Genomic DNA, 27479 nt, shown 5'->3' on the forward strand with positions numbered 1-27479 from the left:
GACGCGCCATTCAGGTTTTTTTTCAGTTTATCTCAACTGCGTAAAATCTTTATTATTCTCCTGCTTAAGGTAAGTCTTACATGTTTTTATTCTTTTTCGCTTGTCTCCTTAAGAGTTCTTTGAATTTCGTTTCAAAGTTGGTATTTTTACTGTTAACTATAGCTTCCTATAGCTTCCTGGAGCGGGGAAACTGACTTGCAAACTGTTGTTAATGTCAGGTGTTTTTTGCAACTCAGAATCCTTCAGTTTGTCGACAGAGTTTTGTAAAGAAATTATCGGAACCAAACTGAACTTAATCTGGTTCAGTGAGGTATAGTTTTGAATGTTTTTTTTTCCGAAATTGTTTTGGGATACTATATACAAACGGTTTGTTCCTGAAACGCAATGCAATTAACGACATGCTTTTCCTCAAAGCTAGCTTAAAATGCTGTAAAGAAACGTATTTTTCTGGATACTGTTATAAGAACCCTCCAGGTTTCGATCTCAGTTAAGTTTGTTGAAAACTGTTTGAACGCCCACCGCAATTTATTCCTCTCGCAATATCTGTTTTATCTTCTGTCTCCCTAGACTACAAGTCACCATACCTTAAGCTCTTTTAATTGTCCATTTTTAATAGAAATACATTGTTTTCGCCGACTAAAATAACTAAATGCATTCGGTAATAAACTCTTGAGATCGTGCCGACCCTTTGAGAAAGGCTTCGATTCAATAAGATCTAAGAACACATCGTGCCTCTAAGGTAAAGTTGGATTCACTATATTAAACATTTTCTTCTTACGGCCATCCCGTAAATATATATGTTTAATAATACAAATTTGAATCGTGCAGTAATTAAACAAGCAAGTCCGACAGGAGAATCAAATTCTCGATCATCTAAGTTCAGCTGGAAACTGAACTCAGGCCTTCTCACAATACATATACGAGAGTAAGCCGTGTGAACATTGTGCCCGCACGAAAAATTCATCGGGGCCGGGTTTATTGGAGCTGTAAGCTGAAGTAAGTGATATAAATCGCTTTCCCTTGCTAATCAAAACTCTTTTGATGTTGTTCCGAGAGTTTTAATTGTGCATGCCGCCCTACGCTGTGTCAACAACGATTATGGCGACCATCATATATTGGAAATTAACATGACCCGACACAAAAATTAATTTGTCTTCAAAATGCAAAAGTTGCATTAACCTTATAGAGAAATTGCTTCAGCTTTTTCTCAAAGCTTCTTAAAATATGTCGAGAAAACACTTGCTTGCGGTTATTTTCTTCATTTCCCTAGGGTTCTCAAATGTCCGTCGTGTTTTACGACGGAAAAATGCATTGCTAAAGCTGTAGAGAATATTACCTCTGTATTTAGAGACTTGAATGACAGTTCCAAATAACAGTCCAAATGCCGGCTGTTCTCGCCATCTACAACAGCTGGTTTCCGCGAACACGGTTTGGTTTTCTCCAGTGTTCTCAAATTCCCATCGTATTCAAATTTAAAAGAGCTCTTATTGACCAACAGCGCACACGGCTGTGTTTCGATCTTTAATTCCCAAGACCACTTAACGTATAGTTCTTTATTTTTTACAACATCAATACAATGTGAGCATGACAATTTTCACGCGAATAAGAACATTCTCAACCGGAGCAGGATTGTCTTGTATTGATGTATCACCAAATTCTCTTAAACAAAAGGTAAAGAAATTTTGGCAACCAGTAAGAAGAATTTACCTTTTCATCCTTATCATTTCTTATCCTTGTAGGAGCCTGTATTCATTCTCGGATGCTTTATTATTCCAGTTAAGCGACAAGTCTTTCACTGAGGGCAAAAAAGGTCGTGAAAGTAACAAAAACATTTCATATTTGGAGCTGGGGGGTTATAAAGCTGTACTGCGCATACGCCTTACGTTTCACCGCTGTCTGCCCGCAGCTTCAAAGGTACGTCGTGTTACTAAGCAACGTGTGACGTCAACTGATTGTTCAATGGATTATCGAAACTTGTTCTATAACATATCACCATGAAAGTACAACTCAATAATATTTATTACATAATTGTTAAAAAAAATTACTCTCACTAATAACTTCGAAGCTAAATGGATTATCATAACAGGACTGGCTCATATATTTGTGTATCTCGCTATAAACGTCTCGTGATTAACTTTAAATGTTGGAAATTTTAAAGACAGCGACCTCCAGGCCGGACAACGACGAGGGCAAGAAAAGAATCATTTTCTCTTTCAGAACTACTCGGTTTCCCTTTAAGTAAGAGTCATTCCCAAGCCAACGTCCGATTCGAAACAGAAGCACACAACTTAGACGAAGAATTCAGAATTAATTAATTCAGAATTTAGTTGTACAAGGCAGCTAAGTAATATATCTCGAAAGAAAGACCGTGTTTGACCACGTTTCCAAACACCGCTGAAGAAAAGAGTTGAAAACACCACGCACAGCGGGGTACTTTTGAAGAAATGTTCCAAAATGACGATGTACAACGCACGTGCGGGCCACTGCTCAGTAAACCTTCGTGCGACGATGTTCTCGTTGCCCTCGTGATTGCCTTTTAAGTTCCTAGCATTAGGATTACTGGAATAAGTATCAGGATTCTAAAGTGTTATATATATATAACTGAACAATCAGAAAAACGATGACGTATAAGACGATCTGTAATGTGCTCCGCCCGAGGAAGCCCGGGCTCTAGATGCCGCTCCTTGGCCAGTGGCGTGAATGACTTCCTCTAAAAAGCTGTGAATGAAAGGGAAAGCAAGTTGTAAGACGTAATTAAGCAAATTATCAACGCTCTGGAGTGCAGTGATATAGCCACACTCTAATCTAACAGGACATGATAAAAGTGCCCTGAGCACCTATTGCACTTATAAGTGTTCTCGAGAGCCATACAACAACAATACACGACAGGCAAGTTTGCATTGTTTTAATTAAACATTCGTTATTTTACTCTATATCAGCACGCTTCTCTAACACTCTTTTATAGGCGTCGATTGTCTAAAGAAGAAACTAAACAAAGAAAATACGTGATTGGTCCCAAACGAAGCGTAAAAAGATCAACGAAGGAAGATACCAGTCGTAAAATCGATTGGCATCACGTTAAAAAATATATAAAGCAAAACGTGCCGAGCTTGGTTTGACCAACGATACTTTTAATTTTCAGAATCAAGAATTTCTCAATTTATTACGGCCTTTTTTGATTAACACGTTAATCTCATCATCAAATTTAATATAACAAACCGAAAATCGTGTGTCATTCGCCTTTTTTTTCACAATATTAATATTCAGGTAGCTGTTGTACATGTTGAGTCTTCATGTTCAAAGGTTACCGCGATTTCCATATCACGTGATCGACTTCCACGACACAAGAACCAAGCTTCAACCTTAGATCTATTTACATTCGAACTCTCTTTATTTGGTTTTGATACGTTGCCTCTTCTGCCAAGGTGACCACTGAACAAAAGAAAAGGCTTGATATACAAACTAGAAGCACAAATGCTACCTTCGTGACCTTATCTCACGTCTCATGCCATTTCCTGAATGTGCTTCATATTTACACTAAGTAGTTTGACCCTTCTACTCGTCCGGCTTCTGAATACACACAACTCACAATAAATCAATTTTCTAATTAGGCTCATAATTGCTCTCTCTCAACATTTGCACAATGTAAATTAAACCCTAACTCAGTTTGACATTCCCCTTTTCCGTTTACAGGATAAATCTTCAAATTGAAATGTTAATTATCAAAACAAATGAAGAACATCCCTTTGAGTGTTTTGAAGAGAAACAAAGAGACACAACTAGCATGAACCCTTTTAAATAAGTTTCACAAATTACCAACGCAGAAAATTCTTTCTAAAATGCCAACATATTGCCAAGGAGATAGGTGAGGATTAAAAAGGAAAAATGACTTAAAGGATACTGACTTAACGTGCATGCAACAATTTTTTACTTTAATAATATTTTATTTTGACAATAGATTGGCAGAACTAACTTTAAGACAAGACATAAAGCAGTCAGAAAAAAAGATATTCTGAGCTTGAAAAATTCATCATCTGGATCTGAGGCAATACCAAGTCAGCAGTAAAAATTATTGGGAAAGATCACTACTTCAGCTGAAAAAGACCTATTTTGCATTTATTTTTCTCGTTTTAGCTGAATAGGAAAAAAGGTTATTTTAAACATCATTCTCTATCTCGAGGAGACGACGATACATGATACATGAAACGACACACGAACTGCACTTTATAAATTCAGTACTCGATTTTTTAATCATATTCTACGCGTTTGTACACGCATGTATCTTAGAATATTATGAAATTTATTCCATGTATGTGCAATAAAACACAAGTATTAACTGATCCTCACAAAGCTACAACGGAAAGTATAAATTAAACCCAAAAATTATTTTGACATGCCAACCTTATTTACAGGATCACTTCAAAAACAAATTAAAAACACTGATACGTCTGCGCCGTGCATGCGTCAGCCTAAATCGTAAAATGACGAGACCAATATCAAATCTCTCCTTACGAAATAAGTATATTACCAAGCGGATAGGTAGGGAGAATATAAAAAATCACCGACAAAATGAAACTGTCTTGATGAAAAGTCACATTCTTAGAACTGAAATCAAACAAACGTATAATAATCAAAAAGGAGAATTCGAACTGTTGCAAAAATGTTAATGCGTCGAGTCAGTTTCTTTCAATGAAAACTGAAAGTAAAGTTGGAATCGCCCCAACATTTTAAAATTTGGTGTGAAAAATTTCCTTCCTAAAACGAATCAATGCTGTTTTGTTTGGCGAAATAGGGAAAATACTTTCAATTCATGATGTGTTGTTCAAATGAAAAGAAATGCATGGCTTCCCGTCAGCATAGAGTTACCTTTCCTAAGATACCCTTTGAAACAAGATGAGATACTTTTTTCCTCTTCGTTTTATTTTTCAGACCGCTTTCTATTTGAATGGAGAAAGAGGATATATCGTCACATTATCTATTATATCAAATTCTGTTCTCAGTTTTCTTTCTCGACCAGAAAATACGAAAAGAAAAAATTGCACGAGTTAACACACGAGCCACACTCAAAAATCCGTGACACGCGCTTCTTTATCATTCAAATTCAGTCCTTCTAAGCCTAAATGCAGTTTAAGTGTATAGGGAAAAGCAATTTCGTTTATGAGAACTAAAAGCAAGTAAAAATTGTTACACAACTAGGGAGCGGAAGATTCAAAAGAAGCTTTTCTAGATTGTATTGATTTAAACACAATTTAAAATCTACGACAAATGACAAGTCCTGTCAGCACTTTCCGGTAGATGACGGACCCGCTAACAAAGAAGAATACTTTGATGTGCGCGGTAGATACGTCACCGACGTAAACCTATAAATTTATAGTTTGTTTTTTGTCTTAATATCGCAAGTGTTCTATGAAGAGAGTCAGAGTGGAATAAGAAGGGAGAAAAATTTCCGTGCAACCCTCGACTTTTCAAGGTTAGCCTGTTAACCTTTTCAATGTTAGTGTACGAGAAACAATATAAGCTACAGCGGGATTGAGCAAGAAGCCCATTATAAGTTTGCCCTTCGATTTCAAACTAAACTGACCAAATTTACGGTTCCAATAATACCTTGATTACACGTGCAGGCATAAATGAGTCATCGAAAACTATCAACGCTACGTAGACATATATGACCCACGTTACTTTTTACAGTTAAAGGAAGCAATCGCCAGGATTCGTATAATTACTACATCTGACGCCATTTCAAACAAACATTACAGAATTAATACGAGGAAGCATCATCATTTCTCGGCGAATTATAAAGGTCCTGCGACCATCTAAATCTACACCCAATCCTTGTTCGCTAGACATTAAGTATTTTATTTTTATTTTCACCATCTACGAGTGTTTGAGTGATGGGCAGTTCGTTTCGACGATTCGTTTTTCGATAGATTTCACACCCAGCCTAATCTATTCCAAACGTTTAACTAAGGCAGTCCCGCCTTTCTCGTCTTTTCATTTCCTTTCCAACTAACGAAGTGAATACCATGGCTTTGCACAACTGTGAATTGATATTTGTGTTATTTTGAATTCGTTGAGTTTTTGTTTTTGTTTAAAAATCGTTCTTTTTTGTTCAAAACTATCACAGGTATCCTCGGTGATTTCTGTTTGAACAGACAAACAGACTGATCAAATATGTACTCTGCGAACGCGAGTGACGCAGTTTGTGGTTAGGAAGGTGCGCCCTGCTTAAAAAGAGAAAGATTAGAAAACTGCCGCATTGCCACAGATAGATCTAAGTCCAAACAAACAAGGAATAAAAGCAATCCGACTATGTTTTAGAACAAAAACTTTTCGGTGAAGAATGAGAAATGTTGCTGTGGAAACACACATGGCTTTTGGCGAGTCATGATGTTTCCTCAGCTGTTATGAGTACGCAAGTGTTTCCATAAAATAAACCGGCTCAAGGGAAAACTCCCGGGGGGGAACTCTTCGATGCTTGTCGTCTCGCTTAGGGGTATAAATTAGGATTCTGGTCTCACTTAGGGTGTTGACGACGAAACGCCACTATTTTTTTAGCTGACAGAGTATCTTTTAGGGTGCACTCGAAGAACAAATAATAATAAAAGAAACACTCTTATTTCCGTTTTCAGGCTCGATTACCGCCGCTCTGTCGAGTCTGGTCTAATAGCATGGGCTCCTTTCCTGAACAGTGGCTGGTAATCACGCCTATTCTGTTTTAAGTGCTATCTTTTTGGTTTCAAATAAAGCCTTAGCCACGCCCAGATTACTAATCTTTAAGGGTTTGACTTTTTAATTGGGAGATGGTCCACGTACAGTTCGATACAGTTGTCTGACAGACCCAAGTTGTACAATAAATTTCTTTAAGACGTTTAGTGTAAATTGAGTTTACCCACAGTTCTAACATAGTCGAAAAAAAAAAAAAACGTTTTTGCATTCAAATGCAGCCAATCAACGTGCAACTTCACTTTCAAATTGTTCAATCACAGTTAATGTGCCTGGCGCACTGCTAAACGCCCAGTTTATGAAGCGAGTAAGTGTGCTTTGGATTAGAACAAAGGTCCACAACAAAAATGCCAAACCCAAATGATTTGTAAAGTGTTAAATTTAAAGATAACACTGGGATGAAAGCAAGGCTAATGCTTACCTCTTGCAGTTATGAATCGTAGTGCCGCCAAGAACAATTTTCACTCCAGGCAAGGTCTTGTTTAAGTTATAAACTGCATAAGCTTCTTCGTAAGTTGCGCCTCCAACCATAAACACAATAATTTCTTGAGGCCTTCAAAAGAAACAACATTGAATATAAAACGTTTAACATGTTTGTCCCTTCAGGAATTACAATCACATTTGAAACTCCTTCTATTAAGAAGATTTTTAGTTGCTTTTCATTTATCTAAGTATTAGCCTACTGCAGCAGCTTCCAAAAATTGAGATACTACACATGACCATAAAGGTGATAAAGAAATCCGCGGGAAAACACCGCGTCAGGCCTCACGATTGCATTGGGTTCCGCGTTTCACTGGCCAAGAAGACACTTTCCTCTCGCTGATTGGTTAGAGCACATGAAAAGGGGATTGCTGACCGACATCATTTTGGCTTCTTTCGAGAGTCCACCAAACTGAACAAAATACACAATTATTTTTGAAAATCTCTGTACTAAGAATTTATGAGAACTCTTCAAGACAATATTTTCGCCGATCACTGTTTTGATTCTCAAAATATGCATTCTTTGCTGTACATGTTAATAACGAGGAGAAATTGTAAGCATATCACTGTTGGAGCTGTAAAGGTTGAAAGCTGTTGTTTTGAGTTACCTGTCTCGAAGCACTGACGAACCGATGTACGGGAAGTGTGTTTCTTTTAATTTTCCTTTGACCAGGCTGTCCAGTGTTTCAGACAGGAGTGGGGTGTGCTGAGTGTAAATGTTTTCAACTCCCTGCAAATGCAAGAATCTCGAATGTTATGCCCGTTTTTATAACGTTAAAACCACACTTAGTCTTAAAGAAAATCAACGGTGATGGTTCCATTTTGTGCAATAGTGTTATTTAGTTTCAAATGCCAGGAATTCTCAAGAAGTGAGGACTAGTCAACATGGCGGATATGAGAATTGAATACCATGACAACAAACTTGAGAAGGCCAGGTTCATGTCTTAAAGGAGCTACGTCACGGTTTGTGCACCTTCAAAAGTTTACCCTGTATTTTTCAAGTTTCTTGTTTGTAATCCGTATTAATCTTCTCCATCTTTAACCATCCTTGTTCCTTTATGGTTAATTACTATCCCTTTAGGTGTTTTTCTATCTAATTAAACTACTATTTTCAGGTTTCCCTCAATTTAAAGGTAGTTTTGTACATGGCCAAAATAACTGAAAATACAGTGACTGAACTCCTTTAAGATTGGCTTCTGTGAAAAGTTTCTTTCATGGTGAAATTCTTTTTGGATTTATCCCTCTTCCTCGCGCGGTGGCCTCATGGCTAGTGCGCTCGTCTCCGGATCGAGCGGTCCGGGTTCGAGCCCTGGCGGGGGACATTGTGTTGTGTTCTTGGGCAAGACACTTTACTCTCACAGTGCCTCTCTTCACCCAGGTGTATAAATGGGTACCGGCGAACTTAATGCTGGGGGTAGCCCTGCGATGGACTAGCATCCCATCCAGGGGGGAGTAGAAATACTCCTAGTCGCTTCATGCTACAGAAACCGGGATAAGCTCCGGCCTGATGGGCCACTTGGCTCGCATGCAGACTTTACCTACCTTTTTACCTCTCTCTAAAAAGCCCACTAATTAACAATTAGACCCGTGGCCCTTGAGGGCGAAGGGTCTAATTGTTTTAGTATCACCCAACTATTCGGACAGAAAAGGCAATAATAAAGTTAGCAAGTGCAAGTTGAAGAAATATTTATTTGGGAACAAAGCGAAAGAAAGCGTCACGCTTGATTGCACCAATTTCGCTACTCGAGGACTATTACTAATAGTCCTCTAGTAGCGTAGCCATTTAAAATGCAAGATTTGCATCAGTCCACTAGTTGGGTGATACTAATTCAAACTTAACGACGCTTACTCACCTTCAATCCTTTGAAGAACCTTCTTGTTAGTGACAGTGGAGTTTTGTTTTGTCCGAAAAGATCGCTGCTTCTGACATTTCTGCCGCCATATTGGATCAGTGCAGTTACCAGCTGACGTGTCAAAAGAGGATAAAATAACAACACCACGTTGAGTCATTTGTTTGGGAAAAGAAGGGGATAGCATTTTCGATCACAAGTATCAATTTTACCGCAAGGCCGGCGCCTCTTTCAGGCAGCATAATTGGTCAATTTAACAGCTATTTCGCAATAACACGAAATTGTCGGTCGTGTCGGTTACTCATATATTAATAGCATAATAAATACTCTTTTTGTTATATACATCACATGATATGAAATGGTTCATCTTACGATAAGGCTTTTATGAGACAAGTCGCATTTTGCAGCCTGCCTTATCAACGCAATAAACGACGATGGTGCGCTCTGGCTTAAAACTATGGAATATTGTACCGGCAATACACATAACTGTACACTGTATATAAAAGAAATTTACCACTTAATACTCTAAACTGTCACTTATAAGCCCCCCGGTTAAAGGCCCATTTACCTCTAAACAAAACACTACTTCCGATTATAAGCCCTACGGATATAAGATCCCCTCTAGTTTAAAATAACATGAATTCAATTATTATGCGTTCAAGCTTAATTAAAAACCAGTAAATGAAAACCGTATTTCGATCAACATTGTAACTCATTTCGAAACGTTTTTTTTATTCCGCTTATAAGCTCACCCGGATATAAGCCTCTCCGTTTATAAGCCCGTCCAAAGTTGTATAAGCCCAGTGCTCATACAATGTAAGTGGTAATCTGGTTTATCGAGGAAATGAATCAATTACGTGGGATGTTCCAAGTTTAATCATACTTTGTCTTTTTCGATTTACAAACATCTCGTATTGGTAATCTTGCCAGGCAACACCCTTGCGCAATACTTGTCATGTTCCTTCGTGCGAAATAAGACATTTTAAAAACGTAACGTAGTCCACGACAAAATGCCAACGTATATCACCACAATAACTCGCTATGGATAAAGTGAGATATATTAAGAAAATGCATTCTGCAATATTTAAACTAATAAATGTGAAAATGATTGACAACGCGAAAGCCAGTTTCCGATGCCTGTGTTTATATCTGTCAAACTTTAATAATATCAGTTAAAAAAAAAAAAACATCAGTTCAAAACAGCCGCGAGAATAGAGTGCTTTTCGAAAATCTATTATTTTCAGTTAAAACAGTTTAGCTTTTAATTAAAGACTAGCTTTCTAATCAGCTTCATGTTTGGTTAAAACTTGACGCAGCCAACAAGTTTTCTGTTTTTCCACTGAACGTGTTTGTAATGAACACTAAAGTTTACAAAACAAACGGTAATATTTAGTAATACCTATAGGTTTTATAGTTACATACGGAAACGACTCTCCAATATGCATGAAAATGAACTAGTTTCGAACTAATTTCACCAAATTCATTACTTCGTTGAACACACAATTATAACTGTTCACACTGCAATGTTGCTCAGTTTCGTTTCTATAGGCGGAAATATTTGACGCGCTCGCATAAGGCTCTACTTCGATTCCATTGTAAAAGAAAGCAATTTAACTTTTTCCATCCGCGAAAAGCAAACATCACCCTAATGAATACTTCAAATTTTGTTTGCATAAAAGTCCTGTTAAAAATAGTAATTGCTATAAGAAGGCTGGACATTGGAGTTGGCAAGAACGGGTGGGCTTTTACTTGCGCTGAAGATCGGCTGAAAGAAAGACGGTCGTCTCTTTGTTGCGACGTGACACACGCGCAACAAGCTGACAATACTTGGCCATTTGTAATTGAAGGCAATTTAGCTTTTCTATTCTTTGAAAACAAACAACGCTCGTTTATTGAAACTCACAGGATGCAAATATCTGTTTACATTAATATCCTTTTAAAGATAAGACAGTTTCATGTCGCGCGCACGAATGAAAAGAACTGCACAACGTTTTGCGAAGGATAGCTTAATCTACTGTGCACGCTGGACTACTAAACATGCCTGGGGGATTTGTTCAGACGAAAAGCCCATGTAAGTACATTTAAAAAGGGGAATTTATCAATCACACTAGGAATTGATCCCAGTTTACCTTCAATATTCCGATATTCCGGCGTTTCAACTTACAACAAATATTTCCGGATAGCATTTGCAAACTACGGAATCAAAAGTGTCGTTTTAAAGAAAATGCCAAAAAAATTACTTAACTTATTGCAAAAAGGAAAGTCGCGTCCTTTTGTCACTGATGTTTTGTAAGCAACATGTCTACCGTTTCTTGCACAAGGCATAGCTGGCGGAGGCGTTTTTTGCCGTCCAAAAAACGCTAAAGTAACACGTCGGTACCTTTTCGAAAACCGACGAGGATGTTTTAAAGTTCAATTTTCAAAAAGTCATTTACATTTTGAATGGGATATTAAAACGCTTTACACTTTAAGCCTTTAGTTACTTTAATTTTGACAAACGTTAATAACGTTTTCATTTGGCAATTTAATTGCTTTTCTGCTTCACTACTTTCAGAGACATATTCAGTTTGTGTTTCAACTGAGCAGCCGACAGGCAGTAGAACAAAAGAAACTTCAAGGATATTTACTTGAAAAACATTGCTTCACTTCTGGGGCCGAAAACAACAAGACCTTCCAAGGCGAGGTGTGCCTCTTACAGGCAAACAAAATTTACAAATAATTTGCTGGACGTTTGCTAAAGAAAAACCGAGGAACAAAAAATCAAAACGCTAAAACATGGCCTACAACAAGACCAGCAATGTCACAGTCGATGAACTAGAAGATATGGATGAGCCACTCTTCACGAGCGATAAAACCGGCGCGTTCGTCCTCTACGGATTGCTTTCTTTCTTCATCGTCGTAGCAAACAGCCTGATCCTCTTGCTAATCTGGCGAAAGAGACGTCTTCGCACCACGTCCAACATGATCCTTGCTAGCCTTGCAACGAGCGATCTTTTGACGGGGTTGCTGGCGGTGCCGATGGTGATTGCTTGCTCGGCGACGTTACAACGCGAAGTGTGCATCGCCATGGACATCTCGAATCGTTTCCTGGCTTTCTCGTCCGTCGGTCACCTTATTCTTTTATCCATCGACCGCTACATTAGAGTCACAAAGCTACTGCAGTACCCAATAATTGTGACCCCGGAGAGACTCAGATGGGCGCTGGGTTTTGCCTGGGTGTTCGCTCTGCTAGCATCCATGATACAGCTCTCTTGGATTCTGACAACGCTGGATGAAGAAGCATTGATTCGCATTGAGCTGGGCTACGATTTCTTCCATATGGCCGCCCTTGTCGTTGTTCCCCTGTTCTTGATGGGCGTTATCTATACCAGAATCTTAATAAGCCTACGCAGGCACAGAAACACAATCCACAGCGAACTCTCCGGGCGCTCGGCGTCACGGGTTAACGCAGGAAGGCGAAAGGTGAACGAAAAGAAAATTGCTTTGCTGTTCATTGCAATGATCACCGTCTTCATCTGCGGCTTATTTTTCTACTTTCTCTGGGCGCTTATGGAGGACATGGAGGTAGCAGGGCTTTATAGCATATCGCCAAAGGCAATGAACATGATTGTAACAAGCATAATTTTTTTCCGTTTTCTAACCGCGCTGTGCAACCCCCTTCTATGCACGTTCATGAAACAAGACTTTTTGAACGCTTTGAAAACCTTTTCCACTGGATTACGTGATCGCTCCTCAACTATGTAAGACATCGGTAAGGTCACAAAGGGTTTAAATGGGATTAGATCTGTAAACTGTATTCCACATAAAAAAATACTGAGATTAGCTTGTGATTACGAGATTTAAATGCAATCGATTCAACGCACTGGACTTTTCTTTCTTAATTAGTGGACGCCGTTGTGTACATATTAATAACAAATATGTTTGTTCAAGAGACAACATTAATTCAGATTATTCACCGCTCTTGTTTTAAAAGTGTAAAGCCTGGGTGTGTTATTGTGTACTGAAAAGAAAACTTTGAACAGTGATTAGATAATGTATGTAGGGTGAAGCTAGACCAGAGGACGATGTTATAAACTGCGACTTGACATAGAACGTCACCAAGGGACCGCTATTAGCAAAATGTATATACGAAAATATAAAATGAGACGTATATATTATGTTACTAAACAAATGGGAATAAAACACTTGTGATTAAGGAGCAAAGACTATGAATAAACTAAGTTTGTATACCGTACTAATGGTGCTTTTGTGTGATTTGCAGTGTTTACACTACGTGCTCTCGTCACTGAAACAGCTAATTTGTCGGTGAAGTTTAATTGGCGTTTGGAGGGAGGGGGCGAGAGTGTGGAGAGAAGAACTGCGCAAAGTCAATCAGTCTTCTATCCCGCGAAAGATTAGGTTACGCTAGGATTGCCCCTGCAACGCTCTCACTAAGAAGCTTCCGGCCCGGTCCACACTACGTCGGCGTTGGAGAAATTTGAAAACGGTGTTTTCACTCAGAAAATGCATCAAATGTTTTCCGTCCACACCATGCCGGAGAAATTTTAAAAAGCAACCATCATCAGTCATTTTGGATTTGTGTTTGAGGAAAACTCGGTCAGGGAAATCACATGATTATCGTGACGTCATCGTTTTGGAAAAGCTCTGTTTTCACAATGTTCTCTGTCCACACTAGCACGCAAAGCCAGCGTTTTCAAATTCCTCACGTTTGAAGAGCGTTTTCGAAAAGCTCCATTTTCGTGACGGACTAGTGTGGACGATAGGCCTAACCGTAGAAATAAAGCTGCGTTTTCAAATTTCTCCGGCGTAGTGTAGACGGGGCCTCAGAGCGCCCTGACATCAATAAATGCAATGAATTGTGGAGTACTCTGTCGAGAGCCAGAAAGTGGTTTAATATTGTATCGACGCGGTGAGATACAGTACGTTATCTGATACAAACTCGGCGCTTATGCGAGAAACTGATTCATTGCGGTTATGAATGACTCTGAATAGACAAAGATTTTACAAACGATTTTCATTAAGCAGGTGAACAAACACAGTCGCACGGTTTGCAAAGAATTGCGCGTTTCATCAATACGACTACACGGCAGGACTTGAAAAGCCCAGTAGACCTCGACAGCTGATTTGTGTCGTCGTTAAACTTAAGGTCGGATATAACCGACAGTTGACGGGCGGACCCGAGCGGACCCGAGCCGGACCGAGCTGACCTGACCGAAAGGTAGTGTACTCCAAATTGACGTCACCGGACCATCACCATATTGGCTACCAATAAGATGCGATCATTCCATCGCGTGATTAATGAGATTTACTATATCTCTCAGTTACTACGCGCATTGCGATTGGTCCGCTAAAATTTGAAGCGGTTCTTGTTGCCGAAATGTCCCTAAACGTTCAAGGCAATGAACTTGTAAAAAATTACGTTTTCCTAAAATTTGTAACGATTTCGAATTGACTCGTTTGGCTTTTGACCTACGTTAGACAAATGGTCTCCCAACCCTGTCAGACATCAAGTAGACATATAACAACTTACTCCGTCCGTACACAAGTTACAAATCCTCGTTTTTTCCCTTTAAATTCCCATCTTGGCCCGTAACGTACAGTACAGACCTCGAACTCGGTTAGTACGAGGTACAAATGTATATCGAACTTGAAAAATTGCATTCTCTGGTGTTCACTCATAGCGGACACAAACTTAATACGTTTGCAAGGGATACAAAATAAAGTGTAGCGAAGAAAGTGCAGGGGTTTTATTGATGGTTTCAACAGGAAGGCAAACAATTCGGAATTCTCCCCGGGGATTTAACCAAAATTACCACTTGTTCCTCTCAGGTGTAAAGATAATTAAGAAAGGACAGAATAGAGAACAACACTATTGTACAAATTATAGCTACAATAGGTACCTTCTTATATTGCTCGCTGACTCCTCTTCTTGTCAGCATGTTTAACAGGCCACCCACGTCATTACTGCTGTGTTTTTCGTACCGCAGCGCGTACAGGGACACCATTCTAATCATGTCCAGTTCAGACACGTTTTCATTGGCCAGTTGACGACGAATGTTCTGAAGGATGAAGAATTGCAACAAATGAAAGGTTGTAATTTTTTTTTCTAAAAAAAAGCTTAGAAAGCCATGTGATACACCTGTTTTATTACTTACTTTTATCAAATTCAAGTAAAAATTTGCCCCGAAAAAGTCGACGACTTGAAAAACTTTTTCAAGTAGGCAGCTGAATGCCTAGTAAGGAACAAGTTGACGGTGATTTTCAATAATAACTTGTCGAGTTAAGCAATTTTTACCCAAAAACTCGTAGCAACGTCCGTGTATCATAACAAATCAGCCAAAGGTGACTCCACAAAAAAGCGAAACCAACCACCTATTGCCGGTTTCACGTTCCTCAGTACTTGTCACTCGCTTTCATGCTTTCGGGCGCGCCTTACCCCTTCTACGGGTTCTATGTCTCCTGACGCGTTTCGCTGTTTGCACATTTTTCAGTACATTTCAGGAAACACACGCATTTATTTGATCACTGCGCGTTTTCTCGCGCGGGACATTGGCTGTCCATCACCCTGCCACGAGGTCCTAGTTGGTTTACCTCAAAACTTCAGCAATGACGCTCGTTAGTTTTTGAGCCTGTCGGGATAACACGACCTCAAGTTTCACGATAGTAATCGAAAGAACATGCCATTTACCACCATAGTAAGGCACCGTCCACACTACACCGGAGAAATTTGAAAACGCAGCTTTATTTCTACGGTTAGACCTACCATCTACACTATTCCGTCACGAAAAGGAAAGGAGAAAATTGAAAACGCCGGCTTTTCGTTTCCGTGTGGACGTAAAACATTTTGAAAACGGAGCTTGTTGAAAACGATGTAGTCACAATAATCATGTGATTTCCTGGACAGAGTTTTCCTCAAACACAAATCCAACTGAAATGACCTGTGATTCTTGCGTTTTTAAATTCCTCCGGCGTAATGTGCACAGGGAAAACATCTGATGCGTTTTCAGCGCGAAATCTCCGTTTTCAAATTCTCTGGCGTAGTGTGGCCAAAGTCAGTAACAGATGATGCAATACATGATTCAACATTTAACTTGCCTGTAAAGCGGACGAATGATCGTTCTGACAAGCGAGATCTTGTTCAACCTCTGACACGTCCAGCAGAGATTTCTCTGTCACCAGACGAGACAACTCGCCCACAATGGTCACATGTTTAGACACAGTTCCTGACATCTTCTTGAATTGGGGATAATTCTCCACGAACGCCTGATGGAAAGGAAGCATTGTATATTCTGAATGAAGTACCACATGAACCTACTGCTCAAGACAAAAAACTTTCACTGGTTACACTGACTTTTCATCCACAAACATAGAAGTAGAGCGCTCTTGTGTAGCATCACAAACATCAGCAACTGTCAATCACAGCTCAACAGCTTACATAAGGACGATCACATACTTTACACAAAGTAGCAGGCTAAACCATCTTGTAACGCATAATAAACATTACCACTTGACAGTGCTACTCAATAGATTCTATTTGAATGATAACACACTTGGGTTTTACGACAGACTTAAAAGTTGAAATTACCTAAAACGGCGCAATAAATAGTACCACGTGAAAGTACAGCTCAATATAGCTTTGAAGCATGGTAAGGACCGAGGATTCAAAACAAAAGAAAACGGTAAAGAAACACGACAAAAAGGAATATAAAAAACCTATAGTAAGTTTTGGAAAAATGCAATTTCGTCAGAAATTATTATTCTGACGGCACGATGGACAGGCTCGCGGGGTGTCATGGGATAATTAGGGACTATTTAGGGATTTTGCGGGAGAGTTACGTCATTCTAGGTTAGTCAGTCTTCGTGTTCGTCCACTTTTTTATTAAGTTTTTGTTATAACAGATTGTATGTATAAATGTTAAATGTTCTAACTTTTTGATTTTCTATCATTTACTCGGGGTTTCGTGCTGCTGCATTAGATGAGGAATACGTTTCCACACATTTTTTGGCCACATCTAAAGGGTGGTTTTTAATGGTTTTTCGTATCTGGCGTAGCACAGGTTCCAACAGTTGTAATTTGCAAGGACATAGATTTTCTTATAACACGGAATACATCTGCATCAGATGACTGACTGATGCATCCTCAATAAGCTTCTCACATTGAATGTCTCGTGTTAGTGTAGTCAGAATCTCTTAATTGTTTCCTTGTTTGATTTTACCTTCATGTCTGCAATGGATTCCAGGCGTTGGTTACTCTTCACATTCTGCTGAAACTCTGTCATCAATGTCTTAATATTCTGACCGATTTCTCCAAAATTTAGATACATGTTCTGGTAAGGAGATAACGAGAAAAAAAAACGGCCAACACGTAAACACAGGGAGTAAATAAATAGTATGTACCAAAAGATATCACTTTAAGTCAGATGGTTGCTTGGGACAGCCTTAGACTTGAAAACTTACCTTTTGATAAAACTCATCGTGTTCGGCTGATAATACGACTTCCTGTCAAAACAAATAAAGAGAAAAAAATACATGCAATGCTTCTCTCCCCAAATCATACTCCTTTAGGCAGAGATCTAATTTCTTTACTACACTTTTCCACAATACAACGGACCCTTGCGTTCTGAACACCTTGTTATTACGGCCACCTTCCTCTCGCCCAAAGAAGGCTCCACCACTCACTTTCAAAAGAAAGAAACTTTGATATACAATTTTCAACTGAATCTTGTGACATTTTATTGGTTTTTTTTTCTTTTTCTTTTGTTGGATTTGCCAAGGCCATTTTAGGACAGAAGAAATTAATGGCTTATTTTTTAATCAATCTGCCCTCACCAGTAAAACACAAGACTAAAGTAATAGCCCACTTATAAGAACCTGAATTTTTCTTGTACTTAAAGCAAATTTAGGCTACTAAGGTTCTTAAAATAGGTTCTTATATTTTCATATGAATTTCATCTGAATATACTATATATAATATAAATATCATTTCATAATACAGTATAAATCATTTATTTGTATCATAGAGCAGTGCCTATAAGCAGTTCAGTGCAGGTACAGTATATGTCCTTAGCAAAACATAACAAAGAAACTCATGTTGATACCAAATTCATAATTTGATATTTTACATTTAATACTTTGTGATTCTCACAGAGTTGGAGATGGTCAGAAAGCTTTCTTTGATACTGTAGTAGAGTACAGTACTTGCAAATACTTGGGGAATTATTTGAATGGCAAACACAATCGACATACGACATGGTACTTAAGCTTGAAATAAAAAAAAAACTTATGTCAAGTTACTTTTAAATGGATGATGATCTTAATTCAGCAGTTTCTACCTATACACTTTTACAGCAACCCCACTGATAAGAACCTAACTTAAAATTTTAGCCTTAATAGGTTCTAATGTGGAGGGGGCTTAAAATTAAAATTTTAGCCTAACAGGTTCTTAAAACCCAGGTTCTTATACGTGGGCTATTACTGTATTTTCTTGTGCTAAACAACAAAACACTTATGTAGGAACTGTGGACTTCACGACCAACCTCGTTCCCAGGGTCCTGAGAGAAGACCCTGGGAATGAGGTTTGGTTCACAACTGAGCAGAAGTTATGCTAAGCATGACGTAACCTGAAGGAATTTTCTGGGCTTTTTTTATCGGAGGAAGAAGAATCTTTTGATCCAATTAAAGGAACACAGTGAGATAACTCACCTGTAGCTCCTTTGTGATGCCAGGGCACCTTGACAAATCAACTCGGTTGTTTCTGAAACCAATGAGTTCATGTACCATGGCTTGGTAGGTCCACTGGAAATAAAATGACACACTTGGTAAACTAGGTCAAACTCGTTTTGATAGCAGTGTAACATTTTGTACAACTGAATGAATGACAATCTCATTGCTCGAGTCTTCCTTACTGTGCAAGCTTGATGAAATGAGTGACTCTTGAGAGTTTCATTACATGCTCAATAGACAATAGAAATGAAGTAAAACACCAGCGACTTGATTGAGTTACATGTTTGTCAGAAAGGCATGCGCATTTCAGCTGAAGTCAGATATTTTCGGATTTCAAATCAGATCTTTCCAGGGACTGTCACTCATTTCCAGCCTGCTGGTCTAAGGGAACGAAGACTCTGGGTACGAGGTTGTATGAATGAGTAAAAACTTTATTTCACTTCTAATTTAGCCAAAAATCCAAAAAGAAAATGATCTTTCAAAGATGTTTAAGGAAGTTCATGCCCATGGTTCCTTGGCGTTTTTATTGTGCATAATAAGTTGCTGAGTTGCTCATTATCTAACGAAAGCAAAATTCTTAAAAAGTCCTAACATAAGAAAATTTGGGTGTGAACGTTCGTAAAGGATCTTAGGAAGCCCTACATAGTTCCTTGATGTAATAAGATAACAACTTAGATAATTGCTTGGATCTTTAAAACATTCCTTAGAAGATCTTTGCAAAGCTAATCCTTCAAGGTCCTCAAGAAGAAGAATCTAACAGAATCTCCAAATAAACTCTCTGCAAGATCTTTGTAAGACTCCTACTGAAACAGGAGACTTATGAATCACGTGCAAGACCCTGCTAAAACCTCGAAGTTCTATGGGAATTCTAAATGAAGATCCTAGAAAACTCCTTCAGAAGACCTTTCAATTGATAACTGAAAATCTTTGAAAGATTTCACCATGAAAGACACCTAAACATTACAAGACCGTACTTGATTGAGCAGCGGTGTGACAGGGTCATCTCGTCTGTCTAAAATCAACAGAAGGGGAGGAACATCCGTTCTTCTGAAGTCAAACAGTGAAGCTTCATCATTTATTTTATGCTGAAAATAGGTGTGCAATAAAAGGAATCAATGAGTTGTACCTTGAAAACAATTTTGAAAGCATCGGCAAAGTAAAGTTGCTCAAATTATGGTAAGGCAAAAAGGAAACTTGACGACCTATATTCTAGCATTTACAGCCCTGTAGATGCATTGTATGCCAATAATGCTAGACTGCTGAAAAAAAGGTAGGGCACAAATGTTCTGTAACCATCCAGCTCAGCATCAACTAACTTGAAATTAAAACTTGAGGACTGCATAAAAGTACACATTTTTCTAGGAGAGGTATAGGATGAGTTGTCGTGGATGTGTCAGTCACTTGGCTACTGTACCTGTAAGTAATCCAGTAAGGTTTTATATTGTTCACTATGGATCATATTTTCTCTTCTTTACATCTGTTTTTTTCAATACAGGTAGTAAGTAATTTAGACCTACAGTTCACATTCATTTAAGGAAGCCTACGAGTTCATTTTGATAAATGTAAGGGGCTAACGTTTTGTCCCGGTAATTAAACTATGATCTTCATTTTGTGATCATCAACATGTTAACCATAAAAAGCCATAACGAGTGACTCCTAAACATAAGCATAGATAGTAATACCAACCCTTATGTTCTCAGCCAATCTCTTGGCCATCTCAGAAGAATGCTGATATCTAATCAGAGGACATTTCTTTAGTGATAACAACACAGCCAAGATTCCCTGGCATGAACGCTCTAAGGCATCTACATCCCATGATCCACCCTAAAAATAGTCCAAAAAACAGAATGGGACAAATAAAATTATTTCTGTTGCAGAAACTAGCCACTGATCATGGCTGAAGACTTCTAATCAGTAAATTTTGAGAAACATGAGAGAAGTATACAGAATCAGAAGCTGAATGGCACAGAATGATCACATGGCATGGTGTTCTGTTGTTTATAAACTTGTGTTAGTCTTTCCCAAAGCTTCCCCAATAGATGTTAAATGTAGTTTTCCCAAAAGGTTTCACCTATCCCTGCATAACAGGAGACTTATGGGGGCTACACCATTGACAAAGTAACCATTCTCTCACTTTTAAAGTAACTGTTGTTAACTAACCCACAACAGAAATTCACTCAGCAGTTGAATAGACACAAAGACTTAATACATCACTACTCACCCGCACACAATTTGGAATGTTTAATGAAAACACATGAGGACTAACTGCGTAAAAGTCAGAGTAAAATTCCTGCAACAATGACAAAAAAATTATTACATGTATATGTATGTACTTGTTGTAAAGTGAACGATCATAATACATTCAGCAACAGCTAAAATAACGATAGCATTATCAAATCAATTATTAAGCAAATTTAGCTCTCAACCAATATGTATGTACATCATGATTCTAATGATCTATTTAATATACATTGTATCAAAATTAGTTATGAAAATGTATGGTTCCAGAAAATATCCAGACCCACCTCACAGAGGATTTTAGGAAATTCCAAGGGGGAGGTGGTCTCTTAAGCCAAAATTTTTAAAGGTAAATATGAACCAAAACTAGAATTTCTGGAGGGGTGGATTTGGGAATGGGGGGAATTCAAATCAAAACAAAATCCTTGATAGGGATATGGATATTTTGAATAATTAACCCTATTCTGACTGGGTTTTTTCCATGGAGGTTGTGTGCCCAGCTCATGAGCCATACACTATTGACCAGAAAGCCTAAAGTTTTGACACTAGAAAAACATGTACCCAGGCGTAACATTTACCTGCACTTCTCTTACAACTTCATGGTCATCAGCTTCAGCTATTGCTCTGATATTTGGCTTAGCAGTGAAGTTAGAAAAGTCTGAAAAACAGACAAAAATATTTTCTATTAGGAAAGGGGTGGAGTGAATAACATTCCAGCCTCTTCAGTATTTATATCACACTACTGGTTTTGCCATCACTTGTGCTTGCAACTTTGTTACTCAAAGATCTTCCTTGAGTGAAGCTTGAGGCAATGATTAAGTGAAGGTTGATTTGAGCAAGTCTGCGGTGGAATTAATGACAATTTCTTTTTGGAACTAACAAATCACTTTGTTTACTGTTTGTTTACTACTACAGTAATTATCATTCTATTGTATACATTTTACAAAGTCCATCACATGTGAATTTTTTTCCACAGGCTTTACAAATAAAGTTTATGCAATTAATTCAAAAGATTTTTGCATGCATTTCAGGCATTAGTATTATAGTGTGAGAGAGTACAAATAAAGGTTGTTGTTGTTGTTGTAGTTGCTGTTCAGAATACTTTGCAGCACAGGAAAATTAAATTAATATCAGAAAGATTTTACTTTGGGCACTCAGATGTATAATAATTATACATAATTATAACTATGTAACACTTACACAAATAATATACACCATATTTAGGATTTTTCAGTTCACTGCAAAGATGTTCAATGTTCTCCTTGGTAACACAAAGTATAAATGAAAAGAAAATAATGATTAGATAAAAAAATCAGTTCTGTCGAGGAATTTAAGATGAAATGATTTCAACAAGCCTTTCATCTTTTTTCAACATCAGAATTCAGTTTTTAAAATTCCTTGCACATCTTAATGCAAGGTATTCAGATAGACTTTCTGATCTATACAGTACTAGAGAATGTTACCTCCTTGATCAACCACTTTCTTTCTGTTTTTGATTCTTGTATGACTCTCATCAGAGGTGTCCTTGTTATTTTTTGTTATCATCAGAGGTTAACACCTTTCACTTTTTGTCCCTTGTTCCCTATTGAGAAATTCCATCGTTCCCTACAATTTGTTTTCAAAGTTCCCTTTTATGGTAGAGATACCCCTTGTTCCCTCAAGCTAATCCCAAAAATACCCTTGTTCTGTTAAAAGAAATGTTCATGTCCCCTTGTTCCCCAAAACTCATTACTAGTGCCACCTCTTGTACCAGGCAAGAGTATATGTTGTGGTTCAATTTTATCCGTGGTCCAGGCCCCTGGTACAATTTAGCAATTCCTTTGTTCCGGTGTATGGTAATTTATATAATGTATCTGAACCAAAGGAAAAAATACAAAATTGTAGCAAGGGTAATATTGAACCACAATGTACACACTGCACAAGTAATTTCTCACAATCCTTTCTTCCAGTTCCTGGAATATCCTCTCACCCTTGTTGGTCTCAAGAAACAGATCGCCTTCAAGTGCTTCATGGTTTCTCGTCCGCTGGTGTCAACCCTCTCAAACAGATAAACCTCTTTCTGTAGAACCTCACTTTGAGTATACACCATACTCACTATACCTGTCTATAAACAAAAATGGCAATTACGTTTTCAATATCCATTACATATCACCTGTGGAAACCTGTAATATTATAGGCCTAAAATTTCAGTTGCAAGGGGAGTAATAATTCTTCTTGTTAACATATGCTGTGAAAATTACGATACAACCCAATGGTATTGGCCACTTACACCCAAGTGCAGCTTTCATCCTTACCTAGATTATCAAAGCTAAAGGTTACCAGCAGCTTAAAACTGACCTTGTGTAATCTAGTGTAGTGATGGTGTAAATAAAGTCTATAAAAGGCTATTACAATTGTATTTTTACATGACTAAACGATTTGTAGCCTTAAATATACCAAATAATCTGTGTAACTAATATCCTATGGTTTTCTTTTGTCACTGTTCGTTTCCGATAAGCTGTTTCGCGTTGTAGTTGATACTTTGACATTAAAGCTAAACTCGACATGACATGCACAAATATATTATGTTACAACATGTTACAAGCCCTGTAAGAACATCTAAAATTGGATGCCGTATATAAAGCTTTGCTGCTTGAAAACTGTTCAATATATACGAAAAGGAACGAGGATTTCTCCAAGAGATCTAATTATATATAGCTTTGTAGATGGCTATTTTCAATTAACGATCCGCTTACCGTCTCCTTGTCCATAAGAAGGACTTTCATCCCGGGACCACTATCCTCGATCATCTTTGTAACATACTGCTTGACTGCCAAAATCACATTCATAATTGCTTGTCTTCCTACTACCTCCGAGTTTTAAAGGTAAAAATCGACAGAATTATGAAAAGAAATCCCCTTTGATCTCTCCAAATCACAGATCTCCGGACGCCATATTTATTTTTCGTGACAGGTTTGTCCCAGTCCCCATCTGCAATTACATTGAGGGAGGGGTATGAGAAACAAATAATTCTTACTGGTCATTTAAAAACACGGATATTTTTCTCCAAAATAGATCATTCCTACTCTATATTGATATTCTTCAATTTTGTGCTACATTTTGTCAATTTTGAAGCTCAAGTTTTTATCTTCTTGGCAATCTTTACCCCACCCCTGATGAATACCAGAATTCTTTTGTAATAAATTCCTTACCGCGCATGTCATTGTTTCTTCAAGATGGCGGACGAAGTAGTTGACCTCGAAGTTGCTCGCCAAAAAATGAGGCAATGGCGCGATGAACCTCTTCGTAATAGCGAAGAAGTCACTGAACTTGGTGAGTGTCTTATTCTAGAACATGGAAACAAGCTCGGAGACGAGCTGTGGACGATTTACGAGCAAGTATTCTTGGCTTCGATCGACTGTCGAAAAATGGATTTGGCCACCATGTGTTTGAGGGAACTTAAAACACAATTTCCCAAGAGCATACGTGTGGAGAAACTGAATGCCATGCGTCTTGAAGCGTTTGAAAAGTACGAAGAAGCCGAACAGATTTATAACAAGATCTTGGAGGCAGAGCCAGCGAATGCTGTTGTTCGTAAAAGGCTTGTGGCCATTCTCAAGGCACAAAACAGAGTGGGGGAAGCTATTAAAGAGCTCAATGAATATTTGAAAAAGTTCATGAGTGATCAAGAGGCGTGGACTGAATTGGCAGAGCTCTACATCTCGCAGCAGGATCACAAAAAGGCGAAATTTTGCATGGAAGAGTTGATCTTAATGAATCCTCACAATCATTTGTTCCACCAGCGATACGCCGAGATCCTCTACACCCTTGGCGGGAACGAAAACATGGAAAAGGCCAGGAAGTACTTCGCACAAGCTCTCAAGCTTGACAATAACAACATGAGGGCTCTGTTTGGGTTTTTCCTGGCTTCAGCCCATTTGGCGAATTCCTCCAAAGATGTCAAGACAAAGAAGGAAAATTCTAAATTTGCTACCTGGGCAGCTACACAGGTTAATGAGAGGTACCAAAGTGTCAGTCAAGCACAAGAGGAGGATAATCTATCAGAACTGGAGAACATGCTGGAATCACTGCAGGTCGCTATTCCTCAGAATATTCCTTCCCAGCGACTTAGTGAAAACTAGCACAGCATGCATGCCTACTTTATATTTTCAAGGCATAAGAGTGTGCACATGTACATGTAGATGTATACTCACAATACCAGAATTCTTTTGAGGTTTCCGACCTTGTAGTCGGCATTTGTTACGTAAATATTTGCTTAATATGTTGATATGTATGGGCCTGTCAATCCAGTATCTCTTAGAAGCTTGGTGCATTCACAACATAAAGCTGATTTTCTTTGAATTGTTGTGATATTTGTATGTTCTATTTAATCCCCTGGTATCAAGAGAGATCCAGATTTCCAGTTTAAAAATGTTGATATACCCACATTGCAGGATTAGTAAAATTATAGGTTACTTAATACCTTTAAGAGTTTGGCATTAGTCATGTAGAGATTTCAATATTGTGACACGGCAGGCCTGCCCACATCATCTTCAGCCCGGGGCATTCTCTCCTCAAGTTACATGTAGCATAATGTATCTGATTTCATAAAAATTCTTGTTTTGCGGCGATTTCAATTTCCGGTAAAAGAGAAAACAAACAGCGGTTACAAACATAACAAGCATATCATGTGAAACCTCTTTGTTATGTTTGTAACCGCTGTTTGTTTTCTCTGTATCTGATTTCCTTTTAATTCCAGCAATGTTTGTTTGTGTTATTTAATCTCCTGATTTGAGGGGAGATCCAGATTTTTGGTTTTCAAGGCAGGTCTGTGTTTAAAACAATAAAACAATGAATTTAAATGACTGAAGACTGATTAGCTTTTATTTTGGCTCAGTGACACATTTATGTACCCTAAGAAATGGTCCTGTATTCTGTAGTTTAGTCACAACTTACATGCTTAGTTTATTACTCTAGCATATATGGGTTATTAGCCTAGCCTGAGGTCACGAGGACTGGATTTTGGCCAAGTTTTTCTCTGTGTTTGTTTTTGTGGACTGAGACAGAGTTGAGTTCCGTAACCACGCAAAAAAGAACAAGGCCAATATACAGCCATCCTGACCAAACAAGCTTGGTCAATAAAAGATTTTTGTTGTGCGAACAGCTTCGGCTTGGGAGAAATTATTCTTGTGCACGACAGTGCATAATCCCAACTGGGCAAGATAGTGGCATCTTGTTTGCTTGAACAGCCAACACAGCGCCGGATTTGTTTTTCTCATAGAGCTCACAATGTAAGAAGGTTAAATATTGTACAATGTACTGTAGTATCAAAGCATACATATACATGTAATCCTAGTTAACCTTTGGTATATTTTCTCTTTTCAATACCCAACAGTGACTACTTTGTAACTTCTGTATAATTTGTCATGACAAATTAAACTAGGAAGTTTGGCAGACTAGTTGTGTGGGTACCGGTAAATATCTTCATTATTCCGGGTAAAAGGTTTTGATTTAAAGTGAGATTCTCCCTAGTTTATTCTATTCACTGTGCTAACTGTATCAGAAATCCTCACATAGTTTGTTCTGGGTCTGTGACTGTTTAAAAAACATCACGAAAATCTACACGAAGATGATGACCATGAGAGTGTTGAGTATAATAATTGTGAATATGTAAATTACATTTTGTGCTATTTGTGATTTGCTTTATGGTCATGTGTAGTCAGTAAGTAGGCCCTATTGTTTCTGTTTTGTACTGATCTTTTTAGGTGAAGAGAGTCACAAGTTATGAGGGTTAGTGTTCATGAATAAGATGACCAAACAACTGCAAGCCCATAACACCCAGGTAGAAATAATTATGCCTATTGTAATTATTATCACCTTTTTTCATTGTTTTGAGGGACTCCAGCACACTCCAACAAAGTTTTGTTTTGTTTTGCTTTTTCTTCATAAATTTTTGGGTCTAGCAAGGTGATCAAATTTATTTCCATGATTACTTTCTTATTTCCAGTTAATTTGCCAGTGATCATTTAACACATTGAGTACATCTCCTGTACAAGAACAGTCTAATTAGTGGGAAGCCTTGATGTTAAACTTGTGCTGACTGAAGCAAGGGAGCAGATAGGGGGGTCCTAGGGTGCCTGTGACACCCCCCTCCCTTATGTAAGCATTTTTTGAGCAAACAACCTACAACACGGTGTGGAGGTGGACATGACAATCTGGCAAGTACCCTCACTTTGTCAAAGTGTGACCCCCCCCCCCCCTCCCCCCTTTGAAAAATCCTGGCTAAGCCCCTTTGAAGTGTTGACAGAGGCTCAAATTTTTTTGCTAAATGTACTTTAACTTTTTCAGTGCTTCAACCCCTCTAGTTTCAAAATTTATGGACTGATTTTCTTTTGTAGGTATAATCCTCAAGGATCTTGAAGGATCCTAGCAAAGATCCTGTTGAGATCTTACCAAGGATCTTTGCAAAATCTTGATAAAATCCTT

The 27479-nt window shown here is 38.3% G+C and overlaps 3 protein-coding genes across 5 annotated transcripts; 2 read left to right on the top strand and 1 right to left on the bottom strand.

The window, feature by feature from the left end:
* Positions 1-189: 189 nt before the first annotated feature.
* On the top strand, positions 190-13287 carry LOC110040007 (histamine H2 receptor-like). Of its 3 annotated transcripts, none has more exons than XM_089295403.1 (2): positions 190-310; positions 11608-13287. In XM_089295403.1, exon 2 carries the CDS (start codon positions 11829-11831, stop codon positions 12795-12797), a length of 969 nt encoding a protein of 322 aa, XP_089151529.1. In that variant the 5' UTR covers positions 190-310; positions 11608-11828; the 3' UTR covers positions 12798-13287. The 3 variants fall into 3 exon arrangements, with proteins under 3 accessions (XP_089151529.1, XP_020600853.1, XP_020600852.1); XM_020745194.2 differs by lacking the exon at positions 190-310 and adding an exon at positions 5366-5470; XM_020745193.2 differs by lacking the exon at positions 190-310 and adding an exon at positions 10711-11124.
* Positions 1539-23982, bottom strand: LOC110040027 (vacuolar protein sorting-associated protein 45-like). The gene is made up of 16 exons (XM_089295402.1): positions 23750-23982; positions 22984-23118; positions 22215-22275; positions 21593-21672; positions 20998-21066; positions 20463-20600; positions 19751-19861; positions 18756-18848; positions 17511-17552; positions 17270-17380; positions 16149-16316; positions 14954-15112; positions 9057-9167; positions 7812-7933; positions 7145-7276; positions 1539-2718 (listed from the first exon to the last, which is right to left on the bottom strand). The coding sequence occupies exons 1-16, from the start codon at positions 23840-23842 to the stop codon at positions 2610-2612; spliced, it is 1734 nt and encodes a 577-aa protein (XP_089151528.1). The 5' UTR covers positions 23843-23982; the 3' UTR covers positions 1539-2609.
* Positions 23983-24208: 226 nt separating this feature from the next.
* LOC110040008 (ER membrane protein complex subunit 2-like) lies at positions 24209-25863 on the top strand. The gene has a single exon (XM_020745195.2). It carries the CDS (start codon positions 24230-24232, stop codon positions 25133-25135), a length of 906 nt encoding a protein of 301 aa, XP_020600854.1. The 5' UTR covers positions 24209-24229; the 3' UTR covers positions 25136-25863.
* The last annotated feature ends 1616 nt before the right edge of the window (positions 25864-27479 follow it).

Source organism: Orbicella faveolata, unplaced genomic scaffold, assembly GCF_042242905.1.
Source record: "Orbicella faveolata isolate gen_17 unplaced genomic scaffold, um_ofav_v1 contig_26, whole genome shotgun sequence".
Taxonomy (NCBI): domain Eukaryota; kingdom Metazoa; phylum Cnidaria; class Anthozoa; order Scleractinia; family Merulinidae; genus Orbicella; species Orbicella faveolata.